The sequence below is a fragment of the Lipophrys pholis genome (assembly GCF_963383615.2).
Source record: "Lipophrys pholis genome assembly, chromosome: 1".
Classification (NCBI taxonomy): Eukaryota; Metazoa; Chordata; class Actinopteri; order Blenniiformes; family Blenniidae; genus Lipophrys; species Lipophrys pholis.
Window position 1 is genome coordinate 44,426,487 of NC_137635.1, and position 16,753 is coordinate 44,443,239.

Here is a 16,753-nt window from a genome sequence, read left to right on the forward strand (position 1 = left end):
ATTCTGTAAAAACCAAAGACTGAGATTTGACAGAAACATTTCTTATTTTGATACAGATCATTTAGAGGGTTTTGAGTTTAAACGCATGCAGTAGAGATCAAGGGTCTTATTTTATCGAGTCGTGTCTGTAAAAATGCCGGCAATAACAACTTGTCAAGCATTTATTGGGTAAAAATGTAGAATTAAAAGGACAAAATATAAAACAGTTGATATAAAACCATAACGAGCGTTTACACATGAAACAATCAATGACAGTCAGGTGATATGGAGCCAGTCCAGTCGGCTGCGACACTAAAAACAGGCTGCAGAGGCAGCGCTCTGAGACGAAGGTCGTGTTGTTTCATGTCTTTCATGAGCCGTCCATCTTTATCAAGCTGCCAAAATAAGCCGTCACAGTCTTCAGCTTGTTGTTGAGGATGTTTTGCTCCACCTCCACCTTCCCTCCTGCACCGGCCAGAGAGGCGATCTGTGGAGACAGATTCCACATGGATCAATTCATTGAATACACAGACTATTGTCTGAGGTGTGATGACAGCTCAATTAAAAAAAAACAAAAAAACAAAAGCAGCTTCATTCAATAACGGTGCACACAGTTTCAAGAACAGTACGTGCAGATAATGACCCCACAGACCTGATCCATGTCCGCGTTGCGAGGCAGGAAGTACACGATGTTGTCCGAAATCAGTTTGGCCAGCTGGAAAATCTCAAAGGTGCCTGCTGTTAAGGATGAACGCTGAGAAGCAGCTCTGAAAGAGCTCAGGTTAACCGAGGCGGAATCAGTTGCTGTGTAAATCTGCACTGCTGTGATGTTTATTCTGCCACATAACAAAACTTCCACTAGAACATTGTGTCCTCAGCTGAAATTAAACACAGTCCATGTTGTTATTGTTTCTTTTCTCCGGGTCAGTTCAGGTTCAGTTTGACCAATTCCAGCCTGGACGTTGGGATCTGTGGACCAGTACAACATAAATGTGTTTTTTTTTAATGGTTTGTAAGATGAATGAGTGAATCAAAGGATATCCGTCGGGATCCATCATGGTCTTGATGTTGAACACCGCCGCGGTGAGATAGTCTGGCCCCCCCCACGGCGGCGACAGGAAGACCACGTCCCCCCGGAGACGTGGCGCCAGCTGAAGGAAGTCCCCCTGCAGGAACTCGATCCGCTCCGTCACGTTGTAGACCGCGGCGTTGTGTCGCGCCATGTCCAGACGCACCGCGTCAATGTCGATGGCCAGGACTGGAGGTGTGACACGGGAGCGAGAGAGCGTCAACCCAGTCTCTCAGTGACACCGTTCAGCACAGTCACAGAAGAACACAACACATTCTCTTCATTTCATTCATTCATGAGTGTTTAAAGAAAATATATCCAATACACATAACAATTACCAATACAGAGACACAACCAACCATTGGCTCCAGGCTGAGGTGAAACTACTTCTTGAAGCATGTCTGGTGTTACGATCATGTGATCATCCTGGGTACTAGTTGGGAAAACAGGCTTCATATGAAGGATAAGACTGCTAATCTTTTGTGGATTCTTTGCGTAGGGTTTTCAGTATTAACAGGAAGGATTTCCCTCCTCGGCCCACACAAAAGTGTGCTCAGATCACTTTTTTACAGGGAGAGAAGATTTACATTGTTGAATAGTTTTGGTCGTTCATTCAGTTTGATTAGAACCAGTTAAGATACGTTGAAGTACATTCAGCTCTCAGTTTGTTGGACAGATCTTCACAGATTTGGACTTCCGACATCAGTGATCAATTTCTCATCAGTGTGAGGTAGACGATATGCTACAAGCTCACTTATTGTTCCCTATGAGCAGCCGACTGTGAAATCAGTGTGCAGGGACCGTCTGCAAATGGCAAAACTGCTGCAGCTTTGAAGACACACACACTCCAAACCACATATCAATATCAAACCAAGTATTGTAGTATGATGACCTGAAACTGAATGCGCGCCAGGATGTAGCACATATTGTTTCTGACGAAATACTGAAACATTCAGATTATTAAGTGTCACATCTGATCACAAATTATTCATAGTTATCTAAAAGATTGTCTGAAATGCAACATCACTCAAACATTAGGCGCGAGTGTGATTGGTCTGCTTGAGAAAATCATTATAATGCTTCAAAATTACACCAATTATAGTAATGATGAGAGTATTTTTCATTAAATGGATCAATCTCATTTAATTCGTTTTGTTTTCATGATTTAGAAGTGTTAATAACTCTGTGCTGATCAGTGTGCTTGGTTCAAACTGATTTAACAAATAATCATATTAGGATTGAATGACTCTCACCTCTCTTTCCAGTGAGGGCGAACTGGATGGCGTTTCCTCCCACGCCACAAAAAGCGTCTATGATCAGCTGAGAGTCTGAGAAGCTGTCCGCCACCTTCAGTGCAATGTGCTCGGCGATCCTCTCCGGCGTCACCGAGAACCAACCCTCTGAAACAAGAAAACTCAAGTTAATCCAACCGCTAGACTGTATAGAGCAGAAATCTGCAACCTTTATGACCAAATTAGCTTTTTCTGACACCTTCCACCAAATAAATTTCATCTGGAGCCACAAAGCCGCAACTCATAAAATTGTAACATGTCTTTGAGATTTGGGCTTTTTTTTTTTTTTGCCATTTTGACCAATTTGGCAGTTTTAGTTTATGTTGTGTTTAGCAATTTTATCCTTTTTTTTGGCCTTTAAAAAAAAAAAAAACCTCTTGAGATAAGAGAAAACAGTTATTTAAAAAAAATTCATGTTGTAGCCCTCTGGTATCAAGATTTTAATATCTACTAACTCCCAGAAGATGGGTAAATGGATGACGCCAGCACGACAAGTACACAAAAGTAGCTCAAATCACAGGTTTCAACTTCCAAAGGTGTTTGAGAAAAAGAGGTAAAGTATACTCAAAAAGCCAGCGTGGATTGTCTTGACAGAAATAAGACAGTTGCATTGTGGCAATGCGAGCTGTGATGCGAGAGTGTGAACTGACCTCGATCCAGCCTGATTCCCTCGTCGAAGCGTGAGAAGAGTCTGTAGCGTTGAGCCCAGTATTTAGCCAGTTCTGGTTCAGCTGCCATCTCTGCTGGGACGGGCTGCTTCCTCCTGCGCTTATTCTGCTTCTTTGTCTTCTTTTTGCCTTTTACACTTGACACTACACACACACACACACACACACACACACACACACACACACACACACACACACACACACACACACACACACACACACACACACACACACACACACACACACACACACACACACACACACACACACACACACACACACACAGAGAGCGTTGATAAGGAACTGCACCAGCAAACACCAGAGTGATGCGTCTCAGTCAGACTTGCGTTACCTTCAGGAGAGTCCGAGATGAGAAAGTCTGGAATCTGCAGACACTGTAACTGTCTCCCATGTCCTTCATCCTCTCTCTCCTCCTCTTCTTCATTGTAAACCCACCCGGCAGCAGAGTTACAGGAGGTACTGTGTGGACTGGACTTCCTCCGCTCAGCCTCTTCCGCAGGCTTTTCCTCTGCCTCAGTCGCCTCAGTCGCCTCAGTCACCTCTGTCACCTCCGTCACCTCCGTCACCTCCGTCACCTCCGTCACCTCCGTCACCTCCGTCACCTCCGTCACCTCCGTCACCTCCTCGCTCCTCGTCCCTGCTCCCTGCTCCCCTTCGTCCTCTGCTGTGTTTTCACCTCTGACCTCACTCGGCACCTCTTCTTGAACCTTTTTGAGGAAGTTTTGGACCTGAGAAAGAAAAACAAAGGATTCAACAACACTGTTTAAGGACAGTTTATGCACAACCCTGTGATGAACATAAACAGAACGCAATGATCTGCTCGTCTCATGAACTTATTTTTTATTCCCAATGGAACGTAAACAAACTTTGACATTTTGCACATCAAAATGTGCAGATATTTCTTAAAAAGTGTGCTCTGACTTTTGTTGACAATCTGGCAAACCGTTTCCACAAAAATCACAAAAAACTGCAAATAAATATGCCAGTCAAAGCAGAGGGGATTTGGGGCTTTTCGTCAGCAGCGAGCGGCAGGCACACCCAGAATATCATCTGACATTTCCTAGATTGACCCTAAACCTTTGATTATATTGCAGTTACTATTAAACATGTTCCTGAATCATAAAGTGCCTACAGAATGTATTGAGCAGTTTCATATTCAAAGCCAAGTCAAAGATAAACCGACTCAGACTGGAGCTATTACCTGAGGGTTTGACCGACAGAGACTGTACAGACTGGCTAGAGATCCTGCTCATGATAGAAAGTAGAGTCGTTATAATTTCTTGGCATGGATGCTACCTTGGAGAGGGAGCTGCTGATCTGAGGCCGAGCGCCGTCTCCACCCGCCTCAGAGAACCTGATGTGTTTGTTGATGCTGCCGCCCGCCTTTTTAACCCAGCGCTGCTTCTTCTGCTTGGCGCCGTCTTTAAACGTGAAGACACTGTCGAACCTGACGCAAAAAACACAAGCGCTGTTAACATGTCACACACGCACGCACACACACACACACACACACACACACACACACACACACACACACACACACACACACACACACACACACACACACACACACACACACACACACACACACACACACACACACACACACACACACACACACACACACACACACACACACACACACACACACACACACACAACAAGACATAGTTTCTCTCTCTACTCAGACATCAAGATGTGAGCCAGTTGAGGATGAGACAGGTGCATACTGTTTATTTCTGTTTTGATTATGCAGTTATTTAAGTTTATGAGTATGTGATAAACCCCCCAAAAAATCACAAAATGATCTAAAAAGAGGAGGATTTACTCAGGAAGCATCAGCTTTATTATTATTTTACAGTATTTTTGGCTTCTATCGTGTTATTTGTTTCACATGTTCCAAAAAAATCCTTCAATCATTAATTCAACATGCGATATGCAATAATGTTGGTACATGTAGTGGATCAGGGGTGTCAAACCAAACGCCTGTGGGCCAAAACCAAGAGGCTCCAATCTGAACTAAAATGTGTTTGACACCACTTAGATTATATCGTCTTTGTGCTCTTAGGTTTGTTCATGAAACACTAGTACTCTATATTTACACCGGTTGTTACAGGGATCTTTCCAAACTGTTTCTATCATGTGTTTCAATCATTTTTCAATGATTTGTTTTGGCACATTTTGCCCTGTGGCCACTCGCCATACAATAAACATTGCAATGATCAAGTCAAATCTGCCCCATGTTTTGAATCGGGAGAATAAACTGTAAGTTCTCCAGGTCTGTACGAATGGTGGGTTTTGGAGGCACGTCCGGTGAACGTACGTTGCGATCGTCCAACCAAAGAATCCTAAAACCAGGAGCAGAAAGACTCACAGAGGGTCGGGGTTGTGCTTCAGTCCCAGTCTGCTCCAAGCTTCCTCAGCTGTCAGGGCTGGACTCTCCTCCGCATCCAGCTCATGGCTGCAGGAATGTCAAGATAACAGTACGACTGTCAGATTAAAGTCCTTTCAGAATGAACACTCCCTTTACATGCGAGAATTCTCCTGAGCAGCTGAAGTAGAAAAACCTTAAACAAAACAAGGTCTGAATTACAAAGAAGAATAGAAACGTGTGAAACTATAGCATAAGCACACGTAGATCAGGGATCAAACGTTTTTGCAATTTCCCACTAAATAAAAATTGTCCGGAGTTGCAAAAACATGTCAACTCTCTGAAATGAAGGAAAAACATCTTTTAAAAAAAGTGCTACACAAAATAATTTAGGTTGCATTCATAAAGTTTCATAAGTAGAATTTAACTACATTTAGATTTTTCCTATTCTTTTTTTTTTTTCATGGATTTTCCCACTTTAGCTGTTTTTCCCCCCTTTCTTATTTTTTCCTAATAATAAGCGCAGCCATAGAAATCTGGTGGTCAGGTTGATATCTTTATCCAGTGTGAATTAGTTTCTTCTTCATTTTTAAAAATCATACAAAAAGACAAACAACTGAAGGCCAAAACTAAGAATGATTCTATCTGAACTCAAATTAGAGCTATTAATTGATTTAAAGTGCTATTAAAATCAACAAAAAAAAAGTGCTTTGGGAAGAGAAGCGCATGCAAGAGAAATCTGATCATTCTTAACTTTTTAAATCCATTAGATGAGGGTTAATCTAAAAATTTATATTGTCTTTCTTAAATTTGATTTAAGGGCAAAAGAGACATAATAAAGCCATAAACTAAACTTTAAGGTGGAATTATAAGTGTAACAACAGCTGAACATATATGAAGACCCACTCAATCTCAAATCAAAAACCTGTAATCTGCACAAATAGACTTTATAGTTCCTCTGGATCCCGATGGCGTGTCACTATTATGTCTTGTGAACACATGAGGACATTCCACATCAACATTCAGACTCCTGCGCTTGAAGAAAAGAAGCTAAATCGTCGGAAACTTGTCGCAAAATATCAGGACGTCTCACCTGCGTTTCGCTTTGGCTTGTTCTCTTCGGGGAGGTTTGTCATCATCTTCATCGTCTTCATCTTTTCTGTGTGGAGTTTCCCTCGCCGAGTCACTCCGTGAGCTCGAGCCGCCAGCAGCCTGCCGGGACACTGAGTCCACATTGTTGAGGTTATTTACCAGAACAACAACAACAACAACAACAACAACAACAAGAAACGCCTTCATATGATCACGCTGGGAATTTGGTCAAGATAAACACATTTGCCATTATCTTGGTTTTACATCAAAATAACTGCCAGTGACAGATGTTTTTGAAGGAGACCTCTGTGATCTTTTGGAAAGTCAAACTGTTGACATGTGTTTGACTTGTCTTTACGTCAGCTGGTGCTCTCTTGCTTATCGCCACTGCCTCCGTGATCCAGCGCTTGTGGCGGTTCCCTTCAGTGCTGATGACTCTGGCCCTGTCGCAGTCCAGTATGTGATTTTCGTTTTGCAGCGTTCTGATGTAACTGATTGGCAGGCCGGTCACACCTCCAGAACACCAGCCCATATTAAGACACTTCATTAACCACCACAAGACATTTCTTATGAAGGACGCCGTCGGAACGTGTCAAAAATGTATGTTGAGAAAAGAAGAAAAGAAAATACAAATAACCTAAAGACCCTAAGTGAACTACTCTACAAGTTGTCACCTGTTTGTTGGTCAGTGCTGTGCTGTGAGGATGCAGGCCGCTTGCGATCGTTCCCTCCATCTGCAGGACCATCAGAGCCACACGACTCTCCTTCTGCCTGCTCTCGTGTCTCCGAGACGGTCGAACCGCTCCGACCAGCCTCCAACGTCCAGCTCTGCTCCATCAGGTCACTTAAAGCCTCAACGCGGCCCTGCTGGCTCTGCTGGCTCTGCTGGCTCTGCTGGCTCTGCTGGCTCTGCTGGCTCTGCTGGCTCTGCTGCCTCTGCTGGCTCTGCTGCCTCTGCTGCCTCTGCTGCCTCTGCTGCCTCTGCTGCCTCTGCTGCCTCTGCTCCTCATCCCCAGTCTCTCCGCCCTCAGACGGCTCGGCGGTCCAGCCCTGTGCGGCCCAGTATGAATACTGCTCCCAGTAGGAGTAGTACGTCTCTGTGGCGTGGGTTTCCCACTCAGCCTTTGTGTCTGGGTCGTCCCAGGGAGCGCTCGCTGTCCGCGGCCCTTCAGAAGACTCGGGGTGTTTCTGCAGCCAGCTGCTCCACAGCAGAGCTTCTCCCTGTTGAGCTTCAGAGGATCATTTCACATAAACTGTGAGGAGTTCAAGGGGTAACTTTAAATGACTTCAACTCCAAATGTTTAGACTTTTAATTGTTACTGAAGAATAAATGAGATTTAACTACTGCATCAAAATAAGAATAACAGCTGCAGTTACAGTATTTTCACAGTATAAAGGGTCATCGCCGAGGCCGTCTGTCTGACGAGCCTGATATAGAAACACTGAGTAAGTGTATTATTACTAATAATAATAATCTCCTCACAACTTACCCCAGTAAGTCTCCCAACCATCATCTTTGGTCTCTTCTGCTTTATCAGCGGGTGGCTGACAAACTCCCTTCTCCTCTGCGAGGACAGAAATCACATCGTATCGTTAATAAACATCCCAATGATCGATCTGTGAGACTGTTACCGGCGTATAAGTAGATTAAAGTTTTATTTATGCCTGATAAAACATGTTAAGAGCTCTATAACCGAGCTAGTTTGTTTAGAATAACTCCGATAATAGAATTACCTGTGTTGTCCACCTCTTTTCCTTCCCCCTCCTCCTCTTCCTCTTCAGCTGATTCTTCATGATTCCAGTTGGACCTCCTCTCCTGAAAAAAACAACAGCACGACGTCTCTTAACGGTCAACCCCCGCGTCTCCTCTCCAACAACTACACCAGCAATCTGCAAACATTACGAGCAAAGTAACTTTTCCTGGAGTCAGAAAACATGCGTAACTCTCAGAATAAAGATGACAGCTTAGAAGATTTTTTTCTTTAGCCAAGTTGTTTATTCAATTCAGCTGTTTTGATTTTTCTTTTGTCATTTTAGCTTCTTTAATTGTTTCAAACATTTCAGTTGTCTCAGCTGTATAGCTTGTTTTAGGCATTTAAGACGTTCTAGTTGTTTTGGGCGTTTAGGCCATTTGAGCCATTTTTGGCAGGTGAGCTCATTTAAATTCGTGAGCTGATAGACTTGTGATCCTGATTCAAAAGAAAGAAGGATCATGTTACAACCTGAGCAGATACATGTCCATTTGAGAACACGCACACGGTAAACATGACTCACCGCTCTCCTCCGGCCAGAGGAGCAGGCAAAGGACAAAGGCAGACCCATGCTGACCATCAACTTAGACTCTTCATTCAGCTCCTCCCCCTCTTCATCTGCTTCCTCCTCTTCATCATCTGATTCTGTCAGTAAAAGCAAAACACAGTTTGAAACCACTCATCTTACCTTTTTTTAATTTCACACTCTCCACAGAATAATGTGTCAGTGATGTCCTCAGAAACAACTCAAGGCGCCTCTCACTCAACCGGAGGATTATTTAGTACATCTTTCTTCCAGAGTTACACATACGCAGTGAAACAGTTGGACAAATAGCTGCACACTATATTACAAGTTTCTAAGTATCACAAGGGTACTGTGATCAACAGACAAGATTGAACCAGACAGGAAGTGGCTGCAAAAAATACATTTTGACATTGCAGACAGTCAATTTCACAATTAGACATCTTTTGTTTCAAATAGATCAAATTTCACTTCATTACTGCAACATTATCCACAGGGGGAGAACTCAGAAGCACAGAGATCTAGAAAAAAAGACCACAAACGACACCAAACTCTTTACTTTACAAACACTGCTGGTGCTAAAACTGCAGATATCTACTGGAGACAGAAACATACAGCCCAGTTTGACCTAAGAGAAATAGCACATATGGGAGAAAAATTCTCAAAGCACAAAAACATCAACACGATCTCCTTCACAGTATGCATTCATCCCAAACCATACCATTATTGTGATACTTGACAACATTCTTGCATGTTCAGCTGGTATAATGTAGCAGTAGTTGGACAAACCTTGGACGTTGACGTCTGGCAGGGCAGAGAAGATCAGTCTGTTATCAGAGCGATACAGCTCCCGATCACTGTACAGAGGCAGAGATAACAAGACAAGAACAAATCATCAGTTATTGATCGACACTTCAACCTGCTGTCTCACATAAAATGTGTTTTCATTGCTTGAGCTGAAACCAGGGACATTTCAAAGACTCTGGGCTGGAGGAGGAGGAGGGGAGGGGAGGGGGTATATTCATCCAAATCAACGACAATATAATGAAAACAGTTTATCTAGACATTGTAGAAACTAAAATAAGTCAGGAAACCCCCTAACGTACCCAGAAACAAACTGAGGGCATTGTTTTTGACCCCAAAGAAGAAAAGTTAACGGTCAGTGCTCATCTTAACTCTACATCACTCAAGACATCAAACCAACCCAGAAATGTCAGTGTAATTAATGATCAGACCTGCATTTCAGCAACCACATTAAGCCAATAACAAAATCAGCTGAAAAACACTGCAAGAATTAAACAACTTCAGACTGGACAAGATTCAGAGAAACAATCTAAACTGGTTGCCTGGGTGTCAAAGGATCCATTTCAAAATTGGACTTCTTATCTATAAAGCTTTGAATGGTCTGGGCCTGAATAAAACTCTGATTTACTTGTAGAGCAGGAAACATCCATCTTTATCTCTAAAGTCCTCGGGAAGAGGTTTACTAAGTGTTCCTAGGGTCATGGGGGTCTTTCAGACATTTTTATAATTAATAACAAAGACACAACTTTACTATGATTTTCATTATTTTTCCTGACCACAACTCCACCTGCCCACATGTTAAATAATAAATATACAGATAAGATCAGTTCAGTAGTCTCATGTAAACCAGCAGACACTGACGTTACGAAGGCTCTGGAGCAGCGGCACTGGACGGTATCTTCCGCCTCACAGGACGACTGTCTCCGGCTGAAAACGATGTCTGCCACCACCGTCACCCTGCTCCGGTCCAGCATCATGTCTCTTTCCTCTCCTGGACAAAAAAAACCCAGGACAATACAGGAAAACACAGCGCTCTCCCACTTTGAATTCCGCCCGCGACACAACAACAAAGTCACATGGACGGACGTGTGCACCGCCGTACTCAGTCCGGTCCGAACAAAGCCACATCGGAACCTTCGATCGCAGCTCTTCAGATATAAAATTGAACAAATATATTTTTATTTCTTTTAAAACCTGATAGTTGTTTTGTTTTTTTGTCTTTATTATACTAAGAAATATATCTTGAAGGACTGAGATGTAACTGAATAGGTTATTATTTGCTTGTGTATTGTTAGTCTGGATGAAGTATCGGGATTATTTGTGTGATCTGTAAGATAAGTAACATGTTTTGTCTATACTCGTCATGTAAACTGCGCTACAAATCTGTTTACAAGTTTGAATCTCACAGCAGACACTGTGGCAGCCTGAGCATGACCTTTGACCTCAGTGAGCTACCTATGCGGCTGGCTACCACATCCCAGATATACGATCGGTCATTGTGGAATTTGTTTCAAGGTTATTTGTAAAATATGATTAGCCTAATTCAATTGAATGGCTATTAATACAGAATACCAGGCGATTCCTAAATATTCCTTTGCTTCACCACTGGTGTAAAACATGCAAATAAAAGCTGTCTCTCAGTAAATTAATCCCAAAATACAACTTTTATTGTCGAGTTAAAGATTTTATTTGAATAAATTTCTAGTAATTTTAATATGAAAACAAACAAGTCAGAAAGAAAAACCTTTAATTCTCCCAAATTTTCAACAGTTCCATTCGCTGACTCCATGAGGAAATAGAAAGGTTAAAATGTAATGAACAGTAACTTTGACCAAGAGAGCATTCTTCATGTGATATTGATCATAAGATGAAATTAGAAAAGCAGGAAATAAATCCATAAAGATCTTTAGTTTGATGAAAAGTCTTTGAGACAGTATGATGGATGTAACGAATTTCTTCTGAAGTGCTGCACAATGTTAGCTAACCATGAAATATACAAACATTTAAAAGGAACTTAAGTAGAGGGTGTTTATGTATGGAATGTGTTAAACTTCCAAATTTCAGGGCCCTCTGTCTTCTTGGACCGAACTTTAACCAGACGAGCCTTTCACTGTGAATGTTTTTCTTTTGTTTTTAATCAATAGTGCATCAGCAGTTTCCACCAGCGGCTTCAGAAGCTGAGCAATCTGTTGTGATTTTTCTCCTGATTTATTTGAACTTTTGTACTTCTGACTTGGCCAGTTGACATCAGATTTGAGGTAAAGTTGAATAAATGAAGTGAAATGAGCCAGAATGTGAAGCGCAAAGAAATTAATTTATTGCTGTTATGTACTGATAAGGTTCCAATTTACTGAGCAGCCCTGGTTAGGTGCCTGATAATTCCATCTGCTCTGGTAAAGCAGCAGCAGCAAGCAAGGAGATGAAGCTTGTGTCAAATTACAAGCATCACCACCAGACACCTCATTTGCTCCACTCTTATGGCAACATTTCTGTCCTCTGCCTGAACCCTTCACAAAGTGGCTTAATTTACACAGAGTCCACTGAAACAAGTTTCTGCATTGTGTCTGTGTCTCAGATCACCTGGAATTGTAAATACAGCTTCATCTTTTGATGAAAAAGGGTTTTTGCTGATTTAGCTTGTCTTCCCAAAGAAGAAAAACTACAAGGAAAATATCATCAATCTTTTCATAAATCTAATGGTGTGTCTGGTTTATTCTCATGAGAGTCGCACTGTTTCAGTGAGAAAAGCTCTCCAGAAAGATTTGTTTGAAAATTCACGGTACACTTTCATTGAAAATACTATAATCTTAAATTTGTAACTATTTTTCAGGCTTTGTAAAAATACATTTAATTGTCATAATGTGTTCATACTTCTTTTTTCAGTTTACTGCTCCGACCCACTTTAGATCAAAAAGCTGCGTGTGGCTGAAATGTGTTTAACTGCTTTAGATCCCTTCAACCAGACAGAGCAGTTCAAGAATGTCGTCTCATCAGGCTGGTTCATCCACTGGGATGGGCGCCACCTGAATTTAACTTCCATTCAGGCTCCACCCCCTCTAAACCCAGATTAGGACCTCCTGGCTCCCACAGAAAGAAGTTCAGACAGATTCGTTAATAAAATAAAGTCCAGTGTCCTTGTCACCATCTTTAAAGTTCACCCCGTTGAGCGAGCTGCTGCCCCCTGCTGGTCACACCAACGATCCAGTTGATCATCCTTCTGTTCGCCTTCTTAAAAAGTCTCCGTTTATTGTTGGAAGCGATCAGATACAACGCCCACAGTGTCCGGGATCGGCTCAGCGCTGCATCCTGATGATCATGTAGTAGAGCGTGAAGAAGGCCAGCACCAGCCCCACAGACACGTAGCACAGGATTCTGCGATTGTCTCGGCCCGACCGGACCATGGTGGAGAAACGCTTCACACTGCCGGTCAGCAGGCCCGTGGCGCTCATGAAGTTTGAGTCCTGAAACGGAGAAGAGAAGAAATTAGCAACTTTAGCTCCACTCGGCTCAGAAATGTGGACTGACGGGAGGAAATCGTGTTTAAAAAAAAAAAAAGGAATGGAGAAGTTTTAAATAATACAATGATTTTAGTCTCAGATGAAAAGTAAACAATTGTGAAGATAGTTTGCAGTCGGGCTGCATGAAGGGGGAGTAAAATACACCAAATGTCACAGTGGCTCACCATTCCATCCAGATACTCGTTCTGATCGTCAGCCTCTCTGTCGATGTCATAAGCCAGCTGTCACACACAAAATACATTATACTACAACTCAGATGGTAATTATTGGTTTTACAATACAAACAATTAGCGATTCATTATTTTTTACATCTTCATCAGGTCAAACCAGCACATTTTGAATACATAAAACTGAACACGAAGAGTAAGCAATGCGTCGATCACATGTACTGTAATAACGCTTTCTAGATATATATTTGATGCTGTTGAAGAGTCGGTTTATTTCCCTTTTAATATTGAGCTAATCTAGCTGAAAGCAACTGAATCTGCTATATCTTATGTAACTATATTTCCGTAGAATCTACAAATACAAGTTAAAGCTGCAACAGCTTAGATTAAAGTACGTTCCCATCCAGAACTCTTTCATTTCTCAGCAAGTCAGTGCTGAACTGATTACTGCATCCAGTACAAGAGTCCAGGTGCTCAATTCAAGATGAGCTCAAATATTTAATGAAACAGTAAAATGCCTCAACCTTAAACCTGTCGATATTGTTTAGTTCTGTTGGGGATAAAATACAGATTATGAGGTTTTTATTTGGTTTGAGATATCTTTAACAAATCTACCAAACATCATTTGGTAGAAACGTCATTTCTGCTCAAAAGTTCCATAATGTTCTACATTTTAATCATTTGCTCTACATTTATAAATGTTTAAAGTTTATCAAACTTCATTAAAAACTGTCCCACATATTTTTTTTCTTCTGATTTACATATTTCTAAATACTGCATAAAAACGGACTAAACTATTAGCAAAAATTAAAAAAAAATAAATCACATTAGGTTGTACAGGTGTACTGATGATAACTAGAAATCCAAACATATATTTGCCTAATACAAAACAAAAGACAACCAGACCATTTTTTTTTTTTTTACAAGCTGATAAATGAACAGTGATTGTTAACATACAGATTTTAGTCTGGAGACTTTGGTTGCCAGATTCTCAGCCATCCGCTTGTTTTCAGAGTCCAGCATGTCGTCCACAGAGTCATGACCTGGGAAAGCACAGACACAAATGAAACAATGCCTTCATTCTTAGTTTTTCCTCATTTTGTAATGATGTGGGTGCGTCGTTTCAACCCACAATAAATCTCAAAATAACGGTAATTTCTGAAATAACATCTCCACTAAACACACTGAAGCCTGAATCACAAACACACAGTAGAACCTCATTACCTTCACTGGGAAATACATATAATCCAAATATAGAACAGCTTGATTTTACCAGAGGGTAAATTTGGATATATATAAGCCATAAAACTCCAACAGTGGACTGTTGAAGGCCGAATAATGGAAGTGGTTAGTGCTCTAGCCTAACAGCGAGAACTGATATTTGTGCAAACCAGTTCTCTGACTGATTCACTTCGTAGTATGAGCTGGATCACATAGTCCTCTCAGTCTGTGTGAGACACACTGTCTTTACAGTGATGAGATATCTTTATGATATGTCTCAAGGTCTTGAGACATAGGAGGATTATGAAACCACGCAGTCACCCTGCTCTTTATGACACTTTGAATGAATCCATGCACTTTTTGAAACTATAAATCTAATAACAAAGATCCAGGATGTTTGATTTGCTAAAAATCCTGCATCTGACATGAATGGGACACTAGAAAATCAAGCAAATGATCCTCTCAGAGAGGTTTGTAGAAAGGCTTTAACAGAAAGGGGGATTCTACACAAAGGCATATGATGCCTTCGATTTCACTTATTATGCTTTCACCACAGTGTTCCAACGGTTTAGGGCACTGGAACTTTAACTGAGATGAATGTGAGACTTTAACGCGTATTGTTTACATTTGGTAGGATGAGATATGTGGAACCACATTCAGCTTTACTATGACAGTTCATTCAGCTGTCACTGTTAGCCACAGTAATTTTAACACTGTACTGTCTTCGACACACGTGTACAAACATTCACTAAGAAAAAACCCCACAGATGAATCCACATATCCGTGAAAAACTGTCTTCATCCAACTTTAAAGCAAGTTAGCATGCAAGCTAAACTCGATGTTCCGAGTGCGACAAACTACAAATCCAGCCGCGAAAGTCACATATGAAGTGCGTCTATGTGACTTCAGTCAGGCAACACGGTTAGAACATTAACTCTGCGCTGCTGGAGAGGACATAATCTGGATTATTTAGAAGTGAATACGTGTCAAAAAAACATTACCTCTATTCCAGTCCGCCATGTTGTCAAGTGACGTCACAATCAGCTGTGAGGCGGTCATGTGATCAGCCACAGCTTGACGTCGTCGCAGACGTGCGTAATTACGCAGGGCACGCACGAACGCACGCATGAACGTGGAAAAAGCCAAAACCAGAACATTTCTCTTGCTGCGGACTATTTATCAAAGTAGTCATGAAATTATAATTTTTTTTCCAGTTCAATATATTTTGTCATACAACAAAAAGTAAAAACAGACAATTATCTAGCTCACATGTGGCTTGAGGTGTTATTGTGAGACAGAGCCAAACATGCAAGGTCAATATTAAAAAACATTATTATTATTATTATTATTAATAATTATTATTATTATTATTATTATTAAGGTTTGCAGAGAATATAAAACAAGCCATCTGGCTGAGAGCAAGGTGGCAGGTCTGAGCAGAACTCTACCTAACTGCTAATCTCTGGTTATATAACAGCTCCCAGACTACCATCTGTTATGATCTATTGCTTCTGGCATCTGAAGATGTCTGCTAGTCAGAGTTTTATGACGCACCATAAACTCATTTAAGGTCTGGGCAGTTTGACCCTTCTAACAGTGAAAATCTGATCCTTCTAACACTGGGGATTGTTTCAAGGAAGAGTGAAACCCAAATTATTTATGTCACTGGGCTGCAAGTTGCAGACTCAAATATTATATTCTAATTATTTTAACTCCACCTGGATTTTTTTTTTTTTTTACTTGAGGGCGCTGCCTTCATCCTCATATATCGCATACACCCCGAGTATGGACTGTTCGGTCTTCTCCCCGCTGCCATCACAGTCCTAAACAGCTGACAGGAGTTACACACGAACAACACATTTGGCACGTGGAGCTCCTTATTGCCCCTATTTTACTAGTTGAACATAAACATATCTTTACATATTTTTGCACTTCTTTTTGTTTACATATTGGACATAGTTTTTAACCTATCTTGGACATGTTTTCTTTTACATGTTCTTTAATATGTTATTTCACTGCTGGCATTCTCATTGGACAGCAGAGAAAGAGTTTCAATGAAACATGTTGTTTTTTTAAAGTTCATATGACAATAAGAATGAATTGAATTGAATTGATTTGTTTCTACTATACCAGTGGCCCCCCAGTGGTCCAGGTCTGTGGAGTTTGCGGACTGGTCCTTGAATCTTTGCTCTTGCATGTTACATCTTGTTAATCACTGACGTCTTGACATGATGTCAGTCCATCTGGCCCTCCTTCTGCCTCATTAAATCATCAAGC

General features: G+C 41.4%; 2 protein-coding genes across 3 annotated transcripts; both read right to left on the reverse strand.

The window, feature by feature from the left end:
• Window positions 1-206: 206 nt before the first annotated feature.
• On the reverse strand, window positions 207-10,547 carry tgs1 (trimethylguanosine synthase 1; the record flags this gene model as incomplete). The annotated part of the gene is made up of 15 exons (XM_080482282.1): window positions 207-466; window positions 632-710; window positions 1,021-1,237; window positions 2,302-2,448; window positions 2,991-3,152; window positions 3,361-3,757; window positions 4,326-4,476; window positions 5,404-5,490; window positions 6,494-6,623; window positions 7,167-7,721; window positions 7,983-8,057; window positions 8,227-8,308; window positions 8,767-8,888; window positions 9,556-9,623; window positions 10,432-10,547. The coding sequence occupies 15 exons, from the start codon at window positions 10,545-10,547 to the stop codon at window positions 350-352; spliced, it is 2,505 nt and encodes an 834-aa protein (XP_080338408.1). The 3' UTR covers window positions 207-349.
• A 670-nt stretch (window positions 10,548-11,217) lies between these two features.
• On the reverse strand, window positions 11,218-16,728 carry bet1l (Bet1 golgi vesicular membrane trafficking protein-like). Of its 2 annotated transcripts, XM_080485317.1 has the most exons (5): window positions 16,607-16,701; window positions 15,478-15,549; window positions 14,213-14,298; window positions 13,253-13,309; window positions 11,218-13,031 (listed from the first exon to the last, which is right to left on the reverse strand). In XM_080485317.1, the coding sequence occupies exons 1-5, from the start codon at window positions 16,671-16,673 to the stop codon at window positions 12,864-12,866; spliced, it is 450 nt and encodes a 149-aa protein (XP_080341443.1). In that variant the 5' UTR covers window positions 16,674-16,701; the 3' UTR covers window positions 11,218-12,863. The 2 variants fall into 2 exon arrangements, with proteins under 2 accessions (XP_080341443.1, XP_080341444.1); XM_080485318.1 differs by lacking the exon at window positions 15,478-15,549 and having other exon boundaries at window positions 11,225-13,031; window positions 16,607-16,728.
• Between the last annotated feature and the right edge of the window lie 25 nt (window positions 16,729-16,753).

Bases quoted from the DNA above. Each gene is read 5' to 3' on its own strand.
- bet1l (XM_080485317.1), bottom strand. From the start codon at position 16,673: ATGCAAGAGCAAAGATTCAAGGACCAGTCCGCAAACTCCACAGACCTG. The intron at 13,310-14,212 runs GTATGTTAACAA...TGTGTGTGACAG, and splicing joins AAGTCTCCAGACTAAAATCT to CTGGCTTATGACATCGACAG. The intron at 13,032-13,252 runs GTGAGCCACTGT...TCTCCGTTTCAG, and splicing joins ACGAGTATCTGGATGGAATG to GACTCAAACTTCATGAGCGC.